We start from the raw sequence: 16,530 nt of genomic DNA, 5'->3' as shown, positions 1-16,530 counted from the left end.
GAGCCACCCAGGCGCCCCAAGGTATGTCTTTTTCCATCCTTTTACTTTTAACCTATTTTTATTTGTATATCTCAGTCAGTTTTTCATTACTTCCTATATAGTTGGGTTTTGCTTTTTGAGCCAATCTGACGATCTCTGGCTTATTTCATGGCAACATTTATATCATTTGTATTTAATGTAATTATTGATGTGATTGGGCTTAAACCTACCTTGCTATTTGTTTTCTGTTTGTTTCATCCGTTCTTTTTCCTTTTCTTCATATTTATTGGCCTTCTTTTGGCTTAATTCAGTATGTTTTTATGATTTGGGTTTACCTCCACTATTGCCCTCTTAGCCACTCCTCTTCGTTTTATTGTTTCAGTGGTGTTCTAAGGTTTATGATTTACATTTTTAACTTATCACAATCTGCCTTCTAATCATAGTACACCAGGTCACTTGTACTTAAAACAGTATACTGCCTTTCATTCCATTTCCTGTGTGCTATTGTTTTTTTTTTTTTTTTTTTAAGATTTTATTTATTTGTCACAGAGAAAGAGAGAGAGTGTGAGTGCACAATCAGGTGAAGCAGAGGGCAGGGCTGAGCAAGGAGCCTGATGTAGGACTTGATTCCAGGACCCTGGGATCCTGACCTGAGCCAAAGGGAGATGCTCCTACTAAGCCACCCAGGCGCCCAGTGTGCTATTGTTTTCATGTATTTTACTTCTAACTTTGTAGTAAACTTCTTCCTTTGCATTATAAATAATACATTGTTATTTTTTTCTTTGAACAGTATCTTTTTTTATGTTCCTACTAATATATAATTTATATGCTAGTTCACCCTTTTAAGGGTACAGTTCTTTCTTCTTTTTAAAGTTTTATTTATTTATTTATTTATTTAAGTAATCTCTACCCCCAATGTGAGATTTAAACTCAGGACCCTGATCAACAGTCACATGCTCTCCAGACTGAGGCAACCAGGTGGCCCAAGGATACAATTCTGAAAGTTTTGACAAAGGCATACAGTTATGTAAGCACCAGCACAATTAAGATGTAGGACAGCTCCCTCACTCCCCCGGACTCTAAGTGGTCCTTCTGTCCTCCTAGCACAGCCCCTGGTAACCACTGCTTAGATTTCCGTCTCTCTAGTACTGTCTTTGCAGGAATGTCCGGCAATGTCTACACTGCAGGAATGTAGAATCCTACAGTATGCAGCTTGGCAGATGAGATTCATCCTTGTGACTCCGCTGATCTCTTCATTCCACTGTATGAATATAGCACAGTATCCATCCTGCCATTGAGGGACATTTCGGGTGTTTTCAATTTTTGTCTATTACAAATAAAGCTTCTAAAGAACAGGTTTTGCTGTGAACATAGGTTTTTGCTGAGACCTATAGTAAACTTATGTGTTTTTTTTTAAAATTTATTTATTTGATAGAGATCACAAGTAGGCAGAGAGGCAGGCAGAGAGGAAGGGAAGCAGGCTCCCTGCTGAGCAGAGAGCCCAATGCAGGGCTCCATCCCAGGACCCTGGGATCATGACCTGAGTCGCAGGCAGAGGCTTTAACCCACTGAGACACCCAGGCGCCCCTAAACTTATGTTTTTGTTTTTGTTTTTAAGATTTTATTTATTTATTTGACAGAGATCACAAGTAGGCAGCGAGGCAGGCAGAGGGGGGGGGTAGCAGGCTCCCCGCTGAACAGAGAGCCCGATGCAGGGCTCCATCCCAGGACCCTGGGATCATGACCTGAGTCGAAGGCAGAGGCTTAACCCACTGAACCACTCTGGCGCCCTGGTAAATTTACGTTTAACTTTATAAAAACGCAATGATCTTTTTAAAAGGTCAAAGATGGGGGCCCCTCCCTGGCTCAGTCGCAAGAGCGTGTGACTCCGGATGTCTGAGTTGTGAATTCAGCCCCACCTTCAGTGTAGAAATTACTTAAATAAATAGACTAAAAACAATGGTTGAAAATGAAAGTGTTTTATATTTCTCCACCTTGACCACCCCAGCGCTTCCCTTTTTTGAATTTGTAAATCAAATTTCCTTCCGTCTGAAAAGACTTGCAGCAGAGCGCAAGTTTGCTACTCTGAATTCTACACCTCCGCTTGTCTGAGCAAAGTCTTTATTTTGCCTTCACGTTTGAACAGTATTTTCTTTTCTTTTTTTAAAAAATTTTTTAAAAGATTTTATTTATTTATTTGACAGACAGAGATCACAAGTAGGCAGAGAGGGAGGCAGAGAGGGGGGGGGAAACAGGCTCCCCGCTGAGCAGGAAGCCCAATTCGAGGCTTGATCCCAGGACCCTGGGATCATGACCTGAGCCGAAGGCAGAGGCTTTAACCCACTGAGCCACCCAGGTGCCCCTTGAACGGTATTTTCGCATGGGTATACGTGTTCCAAGTTGACGGTTCTTTGTCTTCAAACTTGACCCTGGCATTCCACTGGGACGCGCGCTGGAGCCTTCGGCAAGTTCCATCGCAGTCTCCTCTGGGACCGCAGGGCGACAGGACAGCCCGAGCACCGCCGCCCCCCGCCCCCGCCTCTGTCCCAACCAAGACTTCATTTTAGGTAGGAAAACCATCCCTGGGACGACCCCGGAATGATTCCGGGACCTCGGGACGATTCAGGGCGAGGCCGAGGGAGATGCGAGGCATGGCCGCGAGGCCCCTGGAGTCCCAGTACTTAGCTTTGGGGCTCGCTCGTAACGCTCGCACTGGAGCACCCTCCCGACCTGCGGCCGAGCCCCAGCTCACCTGCCAGGCAAGCGCCGGGTCCCCGAAGTCCGGCGAGGGGCGTGCGCGCAGTGGGGTCCGGGTGGGGAGCGAGAGTAGGGCGAAGGGGGAGGTGCGCACACTGCCCCGCCCCTCGGCGCTCCGCCCCCAGCCCCTGTGGGCGGGGCCCGAAGCCCCTCCTTAAAGCGGCGCGGGGGTCGCACTGGTTAGTGCTTCCCGCTCACCGCAGAGACCCCTGGGCTCTCGACCGCGGGCAGGACTGATGGCTTCGGCCCCTCCAGGCCGCCGGCCTCCCCGCAGCCCTGTGGAACCCCTGCTCCTCAGGCCCCGTGCACGTGTCACTCCAGACAGCCAGACAGTGATTTGTCCTGAACTTCCTTTCCTCTCCTTTTCCCTTCCCAGAAGGTAGCCCAGGACCCTCCCTCTGCAACGTGCCACCCCAGGTCCAGTGTGGAACGACTTGGTTAGGTCTTCTAGGGGGCCCTGAAAGCAGGAATCTGGCGCTGTACAGCCCCTACCTCCTTTCCTGCCCCTCGCAAGTGCCCCATGCGGACCTGATGTGCTGGAACCGTGCCCATACTGTCTTGGCATTACCATGCACAGCCCCGGATCAGACTTCGGAACCTGTGTGGGGATCTGCTTCCTCCTAGCTCTGGGTCCTAGACTTTGCTCTGTGGGGCTCCGGGTGCCATGCTCGGTGGGCAGGGCCTCAAGCTTCACGAGGGTGGCAGCGCCTGGGAGCCGCAGGAGCTCGGTGGGCGGGGTCGGGGGGTGGGGGCGGTGGGGTATATATATAACTGCCCTCTGGGCTGGCCTCTGAGGTCCTCCGCGGGAAATTGACATGAAGCCACTCCACGGAGCTCTAACTCTAGAGAAGGCTGGGGAAGCCGGGAAGAGGGTGCACTTCTGGAGGGGCCAGTGAAGAAACCTCAGAAGAGGGAATGTTAGACATTGAAGAACTGGTTAGTTTGCCAGGAGGGCAGGCTGTTAGCGCTGTGGGCGTGGGCAGTGGGTGTGCCAAGGCAGAGAGATTTGGCAAGGCGCAGGTGTTGGAGCAGACAGATGCAGCTAAGTGAAGGGATTGTATAAGGGCAGGCGAACCTCCACCACGAGTCTGATGCCATTTGAGAAGCTTCGGCAGTACCTAGCAGGTTCCTAGAGTTAGCAATGTTGGCTGTTACTGTTACAGTCTGGAGTAGTAATCCTAGTGTCACTAGCACCGGGCCCGGTGTCTCCCCGGGGCTCTTCTCTCTCCTCTGCTAGAGTCTCGCTTGTCTTCTGTGATTCACAGCACGCAGGGTCTGGAACAATAAGACAATATATGCCTGCATCTCAGTGCCTGCCCTTTCTAGATCACCGGGCCGCTTCTCTGACCACTCTGGGTCTTATTTCTCAATGTCTTTTTCCCTCCTTCGCTCCCCTCCTTCTGGTCAGAGCTAGTGGGGTCAAAGTCCTTAAACCTCAGATCCGAAGTTTGATTAACGTGAAGAAGAGAGGGAGGAATGGGAAGAATTCTAAGTGAGCCGTCCTCCAGCCTGCTCCTAAGTCTCAAGGAGCCAGGTGACTTGCCAAGGGCCAAGTGTGCCGGGAGGGCTGGATTTCACGGGGTGCTCTCAAGGCCCTTCACATTGGGTCTGTGGCCCTTCTCTTGCCTTGTGTACCCCCTGAACCTGGTGCCCTGGATCCCTGGAACTGCAGGCATGGTTCATCTCGCACCATGTTCTTTTCCAATGGTCTTTTGCCCTTGTCCTCGCCCTCTGGGATGAACTTCCCACCCTTCCCGGACTGGCAGCCTGTGACTTCCTCCCAGAGACCAAGATTCGGATTCCAGAGAAGGCCTTTCCTGAGCTTGCGGGGGGCCTTCTGCCTCTATGTCCCCGGCTCTGCCAGCACCTGGTGCATATCCCTGCCTCGCTTATTGTAATGCAGCAAAGACAGTGTGTCCTCGAGGGCAGTGATTGGCTGTTGGGTCTGCCAGTCATTGGTGCTGGGTAAATAGTCCATCACAGTGATGACCTTAGCAATGATGATAATGAACACGTCCATTCAAGTTCTGAGCAATCCTTGGGACCAGCCCACAAAATAGGTACCAACAGCACTACCAATTTATAGTTGAGAGGACTGAGGTTCAGAGAGGGTGAGTAACTTGGTCAAGGTCACAGAGCTAGTAGTGGCAGAGCTGGGATACCAACCCAGGTCTTTCTCTAAGTCATTACTCTAGACTTTTTTCAGTGTTTGGTTAACTGGCTTGCACTCTCATTTCACACCCCCCACCAAAGTGAAAATCGCCACCAAGGCCAAACAATTGGGTGAGAATTCACTGAAGCCTGACAGTCTCCGCGCCCAGCTGGAGACATCCTTGAGGCGGCTGCAGTGCCCCCAGGTAGACCTCTTTTACCTGCACCTGCCAGACCACGACACCCAGACACCCACGTGGAGGAGATGCTGTGTGCCTGCCACCAGCTGCACCCCAGGAGGTGAGGCCAGCCTCAGCCTTCAGGAGAGTGGAGGCACCAGGGTCATCCCAGAGCAGAGCCAGGGACAGGGTTCCCACCCCATCTCCCCTTTGCAGTGTCCTGGGCCGCGGTGGGTTCTGACCGAGGTCTCTCCCCTGCAGGGCAAGTTCGTGGAGCTTGGCCTCTCCAACTATGCCTCCTGGGAGGTGGCTGAGATCTGCATCTGCAGGAACAACGGCTGGATCCTGCCCACTGTGTACCAGGTGAGGGCCCGGGCCGCGGGGTTCTCCTGGCCCCTCCCACTGCCTCCTGTGCCCTCTCCATGGCAGCCTGTGGATGGCTCCCAGGGGCCGTGGGGATGACGTACGAGCTCCTCGGCTTGGCCAGCAGGCAGCTGCTGGCTCTGGGCCTGGCTTCTCCTTCCTGCCCGCAGGTGCTGCTCAGGCCCTTCCTTCCTGCTCCCTGGCTGTGGGCATGAGCCTGGACCAGCCTTCCCCTTCTCCCAGGAAGGGGTGAGTACTCAGGGCTCACTTGGTGGGCTCGGCCCCTGGAAGCCTTTCCTGATGCCCCAGAGGAGCCTGAGATCGATCTATCTCAGGCTCTACCCCCCTCATTCATTCAGCAAATGCTTATACCCCTACTTGGTGCCAGACAGTGCTCCAGAGCTTACTAGTGGACTCTGATTGCCTCTTTTCTTGATGATACCTGTTGATGCTCTACCTTGCTATTAAAGCTCTCAGGGCAGGGGACTTGTCCGGTTGGTACGTGGATGGAAATTTCATGTCCAGCCCATGGCTGGTGCTCGGAGACGTTGGCTGAATGAATGAATGTTCTTTTCCACTAAGGATATGCTGATTGTTCAAGTCCTAGGATTGTTAGGGTCTGAACTGCAGGCTCTGCAAGGGAAGATTTGGGGTCCCTTCTTCTGAAATGTGTACACACTGCAGCTGGCCCTTCTACCCACAGGGAATGTACAACACTACCACCCGGCAGGTGGAAACGGAGCTCTTCCTCTGCCTCAGGCACTTCGGACTGAGGTTCTACGCCTACAGCCCTTTGGCTGGTAGGGGCTGCTCAGCGGGCAGGCTACCCCTGGGGTGGGAGGCCATTCCTGGCCCATCTCTGCCTCTTGTTGACACAGATGGTGCCCGGCCCAGGGTCTGGGAAGCAGGGAGGGCTTTGAAGAGAGGCTGGGCTGTGTCCTCCATCCCTCCTGGGTTCTCCCCAACACCCCCACCAGTCCAGAACAGCCTCTGGGAGCAGGGTGGGCCCATGGCTCTGATGGTGGTCTCCCCACAGGGGGCCTGCTGACCGGCAAGTACGAGGACAAGGACAGGAATCAGCCCGTGGGCCGCTTCTTCGGGAATAACTGGGCTGAGATCTACAGGAATCGATGAGCCGGGGATGGGCTGCCTTGGGGCAAGAGGTGGTATAGGTCCTCTTAGTCTGAAATAGGGGGTTTCTGGGGCTGTTTTCTGAGAGCCAGCGCCTCCTCTTGGTGCTCAGACTTAGGTCCCTGCTTTCCCAAGGGCTTTACCAACATCCCCACACCCTGAGTATTGTGTGTCTCTGGAGAATGTTTAGGGGCCTGGATTGGGAATGAGGATCCCTGGGCCTTCTCAGAGCTCCACGAGTCTTTCCGGGGAAGCGCTCACCCCCTGGGCACTTGGGGGCATGGGAGGGGGTACCCTTGGATCAGGACTCTGGAAAGCTGACCCTTCCCGTCAGAACAATACGGGCCCGTGGCTCAAAGCAACCTCTTGCCAAGTTGTACAGTCAGAGGTGATGATTTAAACTCTTCTGGCTCTTTCCCTCTGGGCTCTCCTGCGAGCTCTCCAAAGTGCACACTTTATCACTGTTCATTTATTAACTTTATTTTTTAAAAAGTTGTACTTATCTCCACCCAGTGTGGAGCTGGAACTCACAACCCCGAGATGCAGTCACAGGCTCTTCCAGCTGAGCCAGCCGGCGCCCCTCCTTTTGCAGATTTAGATGTCCTCCGTGGACTCCCTGGCAAGCTTCTAACCAGTTTATAGAGGGCGAGTCTCCACAGTTAATTTCTGTGGGTAATTTATTTGCCTTGTTCCACGCCCTGCCTGGGAGGAGGGCGAGAAGCAAGTTTTGTGCAAGTCTCCAATGTTAGTCTTGTTGAAATGGCCAAGGACATTTTAAAGCAGGGTAGTGTCTGCGGGTGTCTGTTTGGATCACCTCGCGTGCGCTGCTGTGATTTCAGTCCTAATCCGGCACCCCATCCCTTCCACAATTTCTGATCTTCCTGGCCAGGCGTCCAGGTTTGGGAACCATTGCCCCAAGCAGTATTCTCAATTTCTTACCACCACCACCGGGGCCTGCCTTCACCCTGGAGAATGGTCTGATGGTTTTGACCTTGACCAGTCTTCATAGTTTACAAGGCTTGCCCGCCATCAGGTCCATTATCTCCTTTACATTTTGCACTGCAAGGGGCTAGCCTGGGGCATCTGCTGTCCTCCCTGAGCCGGTAGGAGAGATGGAGGCAGGTGGCTTCAGCCAGGATTTGTTGCGGGTCCAGTAACAGGAGGCACGCTGGTGTGGTGCTTTGGCTGTTCCTGGGTCCTGATCTCGGGGCCTTGGTTGTTCACATGCGGTGAGCGTGAGAATTGCAAGCATCTCGCCCACTGCATCCCCTCGACCCCCCTCACTGGACTGAAAATGTGGGTGAGGGGCTGGAAATCCACCTGCATTCTCAGAGGACGCCGGCTCCGGGGGGCCTCAGGGACCGGGGTGGGACATCTGCCCTGGAGAGACCTCATAGCACTGACTGCTGTACCTCCAGTGCCCCCTGCCCAGCTTCTGGAAGAAGCAGCACTTTGAAGCCATCGCCCTGGTGGAGAAGGCCCTACAGGCCGCATAAGGTGGCAGCGCGCCCAGCATGACCTCGGCCGCCCTCCGGTGGCTGCACCACCACTCCCGGTGCAGCCGGCGTCCCAGAGGAGGGGCTTTTCCCCGTGGTGGGGCCAAGGAGAACATGGAAGAAGGGAGAGTGCTACACAATTACTCGATAGTCTGAGAGGACACCTTTTCTTCTGGTATTTCCCCATGCTAATTCCCCAGGGAAGTTTCATTCAGTGGCCCCGTTAGGAACAGCCCTGGCCCTATGAAGCGTGGTTTTTCCAACTTCCCAGATAAGGAAGCGATTTCAGAGGCGCTTAGGGCCCCGCAGCTACACCAGACAGGGCACCAGCACCAAGTGGACTCTGAAAAACTTACATTTTTTTAACCACTAGCCTTTGTTCCGCACCAGGCCACACACTTGCTGAGTTGGGCTCTGTGCCCGGCAGGGCTTCCCTCTCTGCTGTCCTATGCTTCACCCACACCTTCCTCCGGCCCCAGCATGATCGACTTCTGAGGGCTCCCTTTTCCACAGCTGTTCAGGGCCGGGCCTGATGCAAATACTACACAAAATTTTAATTCCTGCAAAATTAAGGATGTTTGCAGTTTGGGGACGTCAAGTGACTACCCCAGGTTCACCCAGCTGCGGAAGGGCACAGGGGAGTGGCTCTGCACTCACGGTTGCCCGCTGGGGAGTCTGTAGAGGCTGGGCTTTCAAGCTATTTGAAGGCCATATAAATTCTGGAATAACGTAGGGTATAAGTAGACATGTGAGCCCGGTCCCGGCAGGGGCAGGGTGGGCAGGAGTCACAGCTGGCTGTCTCCCCTTGCAGGGCGCCCACGGGGATGCGGTCATCCTGGGCATGTCCAGCGTGGAGCAGCTGGCACAGAACTTGGCTGCGACTGAGGAAGGGCCCCTGGAGCCGGCCGTGGTGCAGGCCTTCGACTGAGCCTGGCACCTGGTCGCCCACGAATGTCCCAACTACTTCCGCTAGGGCCAGTCCCGACTCGAGATGGCAGAGGGCCTCCTCCCTCTGTCACTCTTTGACCTTCTCACCCTGGGCCTTAAATGGCTTTATTTGGCCTGTGCTGTTCTCCAGTCCCCATTCACGAGCTGTTTATTTCCTCCACTGCTGCAGTGCTCCCAGCTGCCTTCACGTGAGAAGGCTGGGCTGTGATCCATGTAGGGGGGTCCTGCCTGGACAGAGAAGGTGCTAGACCCAACCACCCACCAGCTCTGCCTGCAGCCTTGGGCTCGTCCTTCCCAAGGGCTTGCGGGGAGGGGGCAGGAGCACAGGCTTCCTGGCCTCCCTCCGGAATCCAGCCCGACCTCTGGATGTGGCAGCTGGCAGTGGCCCTCACTCTCACACATAAGAAAGCTGGGTGCCCTGAAGGTTTTCTCTCATTCTGAGCTCCTTTCACAAAGAACAACTTGGGCAAAAACTACCACTGAGTCACTCCCAAGAATAAAAGTTCCCAGAATGCTGTGGAACAGTTTTCATATCTGCTCTGGGTTTCAGCAGTGGCTTTACTCTTAGTGAAAGTGTCCTGCCCTGTCATTAGACCCCGGGATGGGGTGGGGATGGAGGGAGAGAAAGAAAGAGGTAGGAAGAGTAGCCAGGGTTCCTCTATTCCTTGACAAACCCGTTTCCAGGAGGGGCATAAGGGCCAGAATAGAGAAGCCCTAGCTCCAGTAGTGGCCCCCATGTCCCCAGCCATCATGTGGGAGGCCGTGCTGGAAGCTGGCTCCAAGTGAACGAAAGGTACCCAGGGAATCCAAACAAAAGCTCAAAGCGAAGGCCTTTTTTCCTAGAAAAAGTCCTCTCTGCTGTCCACAGGAGCTCCCCGCAGACAGTTTTATTGCTTACAAAAAAGCAGTCCATCCCTCGTGCCCTCCCTGCCGTTCGGCCAGCGGGATGGCGGTCCCACAGTCCGGCCAAGCGTCCGTCAGCCGTCGTCCTCCCCCTCTGATTCTTCTGCTGATTCGGACGCACTCTCGGGCAAGTCATCTCCCATGTGCTGGAAACTTCCGGACTGTGCATCCCACATGTATTTGATGGTGACCTTGAATTCAGCCATCGCATACCCGAAAAGCTTCTGTAAGGGACACATAAAAGGAACCAATGGTCAGGAGGAGCAAGGGTGACGTGAGGGGGTCCCCAGGGCTACAGCGCACAGACTGTGGCTGGGGGAGGGGTGGGGGGCAGACTCACCAGCACGCGGGCCTGCTCTGGGGTCAGCACATCGCCCTCCTTGCACACCTCGTGGTCGGACAGCAGGGTCACCACACCTACAGAGAAAGGGACCTCACACGGTGACTTCTGCAGAGGCCCGTGCACAGCTCTCTGCCTGCTGCCCAGAGCTGGGAGGGAGCTGGTTAGGGCCCCCCGTCCCCCCCAGCACATTCAGGCTAAAGCTGCAAGTGCTCAGCTGCCCAGGAGGGTCTGCGATTGCGGGGGTGGGGTAGGGAGACCTACACGACAGCCTCCCTCAAGTCCCTTAGCTGCTGTGTTCTGGCTGCGAGTTACTGTCCACTCTCGCTCGGACGTGAGAAAACAGGCTGGCAGAAAGAAGCCGCTCAGCCACAGAGGCCAGAGTGGGTCAGTCGGGTGTGGGAGCTTGTGCTTCCGGCAGCTAAGCTGGGAACCTTCAGCTCCAGGGACGTCCCCCTACCTCTCTTGAGGGCGGTGGGCAGGCCCAGCTGCCTCAGCTGTGGCTCCATGGAGTGGGGGAACTGCTCCAGGGGCCCTGGGTCCAGGGTCACAGTGAAAGTTGCTTTGTTTCCGGCTCGAGCGAAGTCCATTTCCGCGTATTTCGTAAACCACCTCAGGAAAAGACAAGTGGCAGGAGGGGAGGTTCCTGACTGGCCCAGCCGCAGAGCACGAAGTCAGGCTCCCCCGGCCTCGCCTCCCCGCCCGTGTGGGCTGCTGACCGGCAGCCCGCCTGGAGCGCGGTGCCGCAGATAACCAGGACTCAGGAGCAGTGTTCCAGGAACCCATTTTTACTTGATACCTCCGTATAGTACAGTGTACCCGGATTACTCCTTCCCTCCTAGTCCTCAAAAACACTTACTCATTCACTTCCTCCTTGGTGCGGTTGGTGAAAAGGAGACCGACCTCACCCCTTAACTTCTTGCTGACCTACAGAACAAAAGGAGGGTTGGCCCAGTCCCATTACACATCTGGCAAAACCTGCAAATATTTTTGGTTGGTGTCACTACTCTGGGCCTGGGGATTAAAGGAGGCCTGAGCTTTAAGCTTTAAACCAAGCTTTACGCTCTCCCCGATCCCTCCACCAGTGAGACGGCCAGAAACTCACCTGATGTAGGTTGTCTTTGTACTCGTCAGCTGGGCTTCGACCCAAGGCCACCATCATCACCTTGTTTTTGCCAAAGAACATCCTAGAGAGAAAAGAGGTCTGTGAAGGAAGTGCTCCCCCCCGCCCACCATTAGGTGCAGACCTGCTCAGTCCCTGGGAGCCTGACCTCGGGCCCAGGCTCTTCTGCAGCAGGAGGCTTGGCCAGAGGTTCCTACATCTTCCATGCCTACAGATCCCCAACATTCACAGTATTTCATCTACTGGCCCCCTGTGAGCATTACGTGACCCTCTAGGCCCCCCAATCTGGATGTATGGAAGAGGCACATTCACCGGTCCGCAACAGTCCTTACTCGTACCATCACAGGCGCAGCCCAAGGACAGGCGGCTCACACAGCCTGCTCTAGGGTCACTGTGTGGATTTTGAGTACACGCCGACACTCTAAAACTGATGGGATGTTCCTGAAGGGCCCAGACTCCAGGGGTAAGGGAGCCCCTTCTGAGGGATTATTGCTCAAACATTTCCTGAGCAACTACCCAGTCCTGCCCCCAAGGAGCTCAATGCAAGAACAGTTTAATAGTTTAAAAATGCCTCTGGAAGGTGTGATGCTTTGTCCTCATTACAGTGGTATCTGTGTGACCGAGGTACCAAGGGTCAGTAACCACCCCTGTGCTTGAGAGCACCCAGGCTCCTCTGCACAGGAAGGCCTGCTCACCGGCTGTGCTTCCAGGCGCTCCGGATGTCCTTCAGCTTGCTGTTCCTCATGTTGGCCACGGAGAAGAGGAAAAGGTACTTGTACGTGTCCACACATTTCCGAAGCTGTGGGACAATTCAATGGAGTTCTGGAGTTCAAGGGGCAGCACAGGTTGGACCTCAGATGGGGACGAATCTGGTCTAGGTCCCTAACGGCTGTGGAAGATCAGAGCTGGAGGCATCTAATCTGGTTGTTTCCTCCTTACTTCTGTTACTGAAGCCAAGATCATGGACTCCAGGGACTCCCCTGTGGCAAAGCAGGTGTGATCTCAAGGTGCAGGTAAGCTGCGACCCCCATGGCCTTCAGGTTTCTGACTTATCTGCAGCCAGTAGTGGAACGGATCTCTTTGCTTTCCCCATTAACTGACAACCCAGGAAGAGCCATGCTTGGAACGCTCGACAAATGAAAATATATAAATCCTCATTCTTTACTGACGGGGAGGAGGCTCATCTGCCCTGCTCTGCCCACACTGCTGGCTGCAGCCATGAAGACGTGGCCTCAAGGAAAAGGCATCATTGTGCTGGAGGAGGCTCCCCTCTCACCCAGCCTGCAGCAGTGTAGACAGTGGGCTGGTGCACCCACTCACATCTGATAACCCGTACTATTATTTTTTTAAAGTAAGCTCTACTTTACATGGGACTTGAACTTAGGACCCCGAGACCAAGAGCCCCACGCTCTACCAACTGAGCCAGCCAGGTGCCCCGTATAACTCCACGGCTTTTTGACACTGGCCAGGCCACCAAAGCTCTCTAAGAGGCCGTGACCTAGCTGCGAAAGAGCGCGAACTCCTCCCAGGAACCCTGAAATGATGGAGCGGGACAGCACATGGAGTACTTCGTGGGGTGCACAGCTCTGTCAAAGCTGGAAACTGTTACTATGTGAGGTTTTTTTTTTTTTTTTTTTTTTTTTTTTAAAAAAAGATTTTATTTATTTATTTGACAGAGATCACAAGTAGGCAGAGAGGCAGGCAGGGAGAGGAAGGGAAGCAGACTCCCTGCCCAACAGAGAGCCCGATGCAGGGCTCGATACCAGGACCCTGGGATCATGACCCGAGCTGAAGGCAGAGGCTTAACCCACCCACCCAGGCGCCCCACTATGCGAGTTTTTATTGGTGCTGCCGCTGGAGGAAAAAGGACGGAACCAGCACCTCATGGTGGCGGTTTTTTCTTTCTTTTAAAAACAGCGGTTTCCCTGTCAGCTCTCTAGCCACCTTTTACAAACCAAATACAAAGTCTGGAACAAGAAAAAGAATGAGCTCTTACCTCTTCTATCAGGTTCTGTTTCAGTTCTAAGCCTTTCTTGGCAGTTTTGGTTAAGGAAACTGAAACAAAGAAGAGAAAGAGAGGGGATGAGAGACAAAGCCAGAGGGCCTTGCAGGCTCGTTTCTACCTCCTCTTCGGTAGCTCAGCTGGACCAAGCCAGTGTGAGGCGAGGCAAGGCAAGGCTGTGTCTTCCCAGGGTCCTCAGAGCGCCTTCTCTAGTGTTCCTGAGCCTGGGGCTCCCCTGACGTATTTCCTATTACTCAGAAAACCAGGTGTTCCTGCGCCCCTCTTAGGCTAAACTAAAATCCCTACTGAGGTATGGGGGCAGGGCTCGTTCCTGTTCTTGGGAGTGCTTTCAGTGGCTGGCTCAGGCGGGTCCCTTTCTGCTCTCCATCATAGTGCACAGAGAAAACCTTTGGTGGCCTCAGCTGTGGAATAATGAATCTGGGGAGTCTACATCTTCTGCCACAAACTGTTTCACAGTTTGGATTCACAGATAAAGCAGTGCCTCTGGGGAGGGCAAGCACCTCTACCCAATGCTGGGACTCAGTTTCCTCTTACCCATTTGCCAGATCTCACCAGAGCTTCCTCTACAGAACCCAATCATTCCACAAACATTTAACAGAGCTTCGGATGCAAAGCCACGTGGCCCCCCAGTCACGGGTCCGTTCTTACTCATCCTGCCTGGCACTCACAAGGAACATATACGGAATGGTAATCTCACTAGTCAGGGCAAGGGCAGCACGGGAGGGAGACAAAATGTCCTTGTCCATTTCCCACCACTTCCACTGCTGCAACTGTGGACCACGCGGGCGTGACCCTCTCGGATTACTGCGGGCCTCCTTCCTTCCAACTCTGCCTTCTCTCCCCACCTTCCCTAGTCTATTATCAACAAGACAACTAAGGTGATTTTTAAAAAAAATTTTCAGAGTGGGAGAGGTGGGGGCAGGAACAGATAAAAGGGAGAGAGACTATTTTTTTAAAATTTTAAAGAAGATATTTCTTTTTAATTTATTTGACAGAGAAAGAAAGAGACCACAAGTAGGCAGAGAGGCAGGTGGTGGGGGGGGCAGGCTCCCTACTGAGCAGACAGCTCAATGTGGGGCTCGATCCCAGGACACTGATATCATGACCCAAGCCAAAGGCAGAGGCTTAACCCACTGAGCCACCCAGGTGCCCCACGGAGAGAGACTCTTAAGCAGGCTCCACCCCAAGCACAGATCCTGAAGGGGGACTCAATCCAAGGATCCTAAGATCATGACCTGAGCCATTACCAAGAGTCTGACACTCAACTGACTGAGCTGTCCAGCTGCCCCTAGGGTGATCTCCTAAAAGTTAAACCATGTTGGGGGTCAGTCAGGTAAGCATCTGACTTTGGCTCAGGTCATGATCTCAGGGTCCTGGGATTGAGCCCTGTGTCTGGCTCCCTGCCCAGCATGGAACCTGCTTGTCCTTCTCACCCCTGCTCCTCCCCCTGCTCCTGTTCTCTCTCTCAAATAAGTAGTATCTTACACAAGCAGGGGGAATGGGCGAGGGAGAAGCAGGGAGCCTGATTCAGGGCTCAATTCCAGGACCCTGGGATCATGACCTGAGCTGAAGGCAGACACTTAATAAATGAGCCAATGAAGCGCCCTGCAGATAAATAAAACCTTTAAAAAAAAAAAAAGAAGAAAAGAAAAAGTTAAACCACATTACCTCTCTGCTCAAACTCTCGGATATCTACCCATTGCACCTGGGTGTGAAAGCCAAGTCCTTGGGAAGGTTTATAAAGCCCAGACCACTCCCCCTTCTTTGCATATTCTGCTCCAGCCACACTGGCTTCTTGTCCCAGAACACGTCAAAGGTGCTCTCATTACAGCCCCTTTGCACTTTATCTTCCCTCTCCTCGGAACACTATGGTCTGGGGTAACTCCATGGATGGCGCGCTTCCTTTCTTTAGGTTTCTGCTTATTTGTCAACTCATCAGATACCTTCTCTGGTTGCACTAAACTAAATAACACCACTTCTTTTTTTTTTTTTTTAAAGATTGTATTTATTTATTTGACAGTCAGAGATCACAAGCAGGCAGAGAGACAGGCAGAGAGGGAAGGGGAAGCAGGCTCCCCGCTGAGCAGAGGGCCCCATGCGGGCCTAGATCCCAGGTCCCTGGGATAATGAGCTGAGCCGAAGGCAGAGGCTTTAACCCACTGAGCCACCCAGGCGCCCCAATAACACCCCTTCTTTATCTCACTTTTAGTCTATGAAACTCATTATGATCTGACTTGATTCGACTTCTGGTGTTTGGGGGCGGGTATTTTCTCCATGACTAAAACATTAAGCTCTAGACTTTCCTTGCTGTAACTGCTGTATCCTCCCCCCACCGCCACCGCCTACGGTGCCAGGTCCCTAAATATCTGTTCAGTGACTACTAGCAAGAGTCTAGGCGAGAGAGACACTACCACACAGTAAAGGCATTCAGGAATGGTCTCTTACGAAGTGCCTTATGAACTGGCAACTGAGACAGACCCAACCACATAAGATCTAAGCATAAGCATGCCAGGCAGAAACACTGCAAGCGAAAGGACCAGAGCCGGGACTAAGCCTGTCCTAAAGGAAAGGCGGCCACGGTGGAGGGAGCGCAGAGAGCTGAGAAGGAGGGGCTGAGGCGGGAAAGATGATGGGCCAAGGCGAGATCGGGCACGGCCTGGGTGCTCAGAAGCTGTTTTCCGGCCCAGTAAGCCTCGGAAGGGCAACCGAGGCCCGGAACTCTCTGCTCCCCTGACCGGACCAGGTTCCAACCCCCTCCGGTGCGCCGGCGGCCGCGAAGCCCTCTCGCAGTTCGCAGAGAGCCCGCGGACTTCTCGCGGACGCCCCGGCATCTCACTCGGTACCCCACAAGCCCCCACCGAAGCGGGCAGCCTGCCGGCCGAGCTGCCCACCGGGTCTCGAAGCCCCTTCGCTCACCTTTCTTGTCGCGCTTGGATTTGGGCATCGCGTTGCAGGCACATGCGGCGGAAGGCGGTGCTGACTGCTAGGACCCCGGCGGCGCGAGGGCTTCTGGGACGGCCCTCCGGGGCTGCCCCCTTGAGTGCCTGATCCAATCCGCGCCGAAGCCCGCCTCTCCCCGCCCGGCCGTCTCCAGGGCGACTCCCCGCCCGCTGGGGGGCCTCCGAGTCCAGAGCTCC

The 16,530-nt window shown here is 54.0% G+C and overlaps 2 protein-coding genes across 6 annotated transcripts; one reads left to right on the top strand and one right to left on the bottom strand.

Annotated features, from left to right (window-relative positions):
• The first annotated feature begins 2,407 nt into the window (after positions 1–2,407).
• Positions 2,408–9,526, top strand: LOC101683308 (aflatoxin B1 aldehyde reductase member 2-like). 5 transcript variants are annotated; one of them, XM_013048396.2, is made up of 7 exons: positions 2,408–2,546; positions 4,990–5,187; positions 5,328–5,429; positions 5,600–5,678; positions 6,133–6,229; positions 6,466–6,592; positions 8,868–9,526. In XM_013048396.2, the coding sequence occupies exons 2-6, from the start codon at positions 5,153–5,155 to the stop codon at positions 6,561–6,563; spliced, it is 411 nt and encodes a 136-aa protein (XP_012903850.1). In that variant the 5' UTR covers positions 2,408–2,546; positions 4,990–5,152; the 3' UTR covers positions 6,564–6,592; positions 8,868–9,526. The 5 variants fall into 5 exon arrangements, with proteins under 5 accessions (XP_012903850.1, XP_012903862.1, XP_012903847.1 ...); XM_013048408.2 differs by lacking the exon at positions 6,466–6,592; XM_013048393.2 differs by having other exon boundaries at positions 6,466–9,526.
• A 119-nt stretch (positions 9,527–9,645) lies between these two features.
• Positions 9,646–16,423, bottom strand: MRTO4 (MRT4 homolog, ribosome maturation factor). The gene is made up of 8 exons (XM_004741332.3): positions 16,310–16,423; positions 13,367–13,425; positions 12,066–12,169; positions 11,353–11,434; positions 11,107–11,174; positions 10,708–10,859; positions 10,248–10,324; positions 9,646–10,131 (listed from the first exon to the last, which is right to left on the bottom strand). The coding sequence occupies exons 1-8, from the start codon at positions 16,335–16,337 to the stop codon at positions 9,982–9,984; spliced, it is 720 nt and encodes a 239-aa protein (XP_004741389.1). The 5' UTR covers positions 16,338–16,423; the 3' UTR covers positions 9,646–9,981.
• Positions 16,424–16,530: the final 107 nt, after the last annotated feature.

This window comes from Mustela putorius, unplaced genomic scaffold, assembly GCF_011764305.1.
Source record: "Mustela putorius furo isolate JIRA1106 unplaced genomic scaffold, ASM1176430v1.1 tig00003853_pilon_pilon_pilon, whole genome shotgun sequence".
Lineage (NCBI taxonomy): Eukaryota > Metazoa > Chordata > Mammalia > Carnivora > Mustelidae > Mustela > Mustela putorius.
Note: the sequence above shows the minus strand (reverse complement) of the source record. Positions and strands in the feature narration are given on the sequence as shown.

Excerpts from the sequence above, each read along its gene's own strand:
- LOC101683308 (XM_013048396.2), top strand. The coding sequence starts at position 5,153 with ATGCTGTGTGCCTGCCACCAGCTGCACCCCAGGAG. Across the intron at positions 5,188-5,327 it reads CACCAGCTGCACCCCAGGAG|GGCAAGTTCGTGGAGCTTGG; the intron begins GTGAGGCCAGCC and ends TCTCCCCTGCAG. Across the intron at positions 5,679-6,132 it reads TCCCCTTCTCCCAGGAAGGG|GGAATGTACAACACTACCAC; the intron begins GTGAGTACTCAG and ends TTCTACCCACAG.
- MRTO4 (XM_004741332.3), bottom strand. The coding sequence starts at position 16,337 with ATGCCCAAATCCAAGCGCGACAAGAAAG. Across the intron at positions 12,170-13,366 it reads AACAGAACCTGATAGAAGAG|CTTCGGAAATGTGTGGACAC; the intron begins GTAAGAGCTCAT and ends ATTGTCCCACAG. Across the intron at positions 11,175-11,352 it reads ACAAAGACAACCTACATCAG|GTCAGCAAGAAGTTAAGGGG; the intron begins GTGAGTTTCTGG and ends TTTGTTCTGTAG.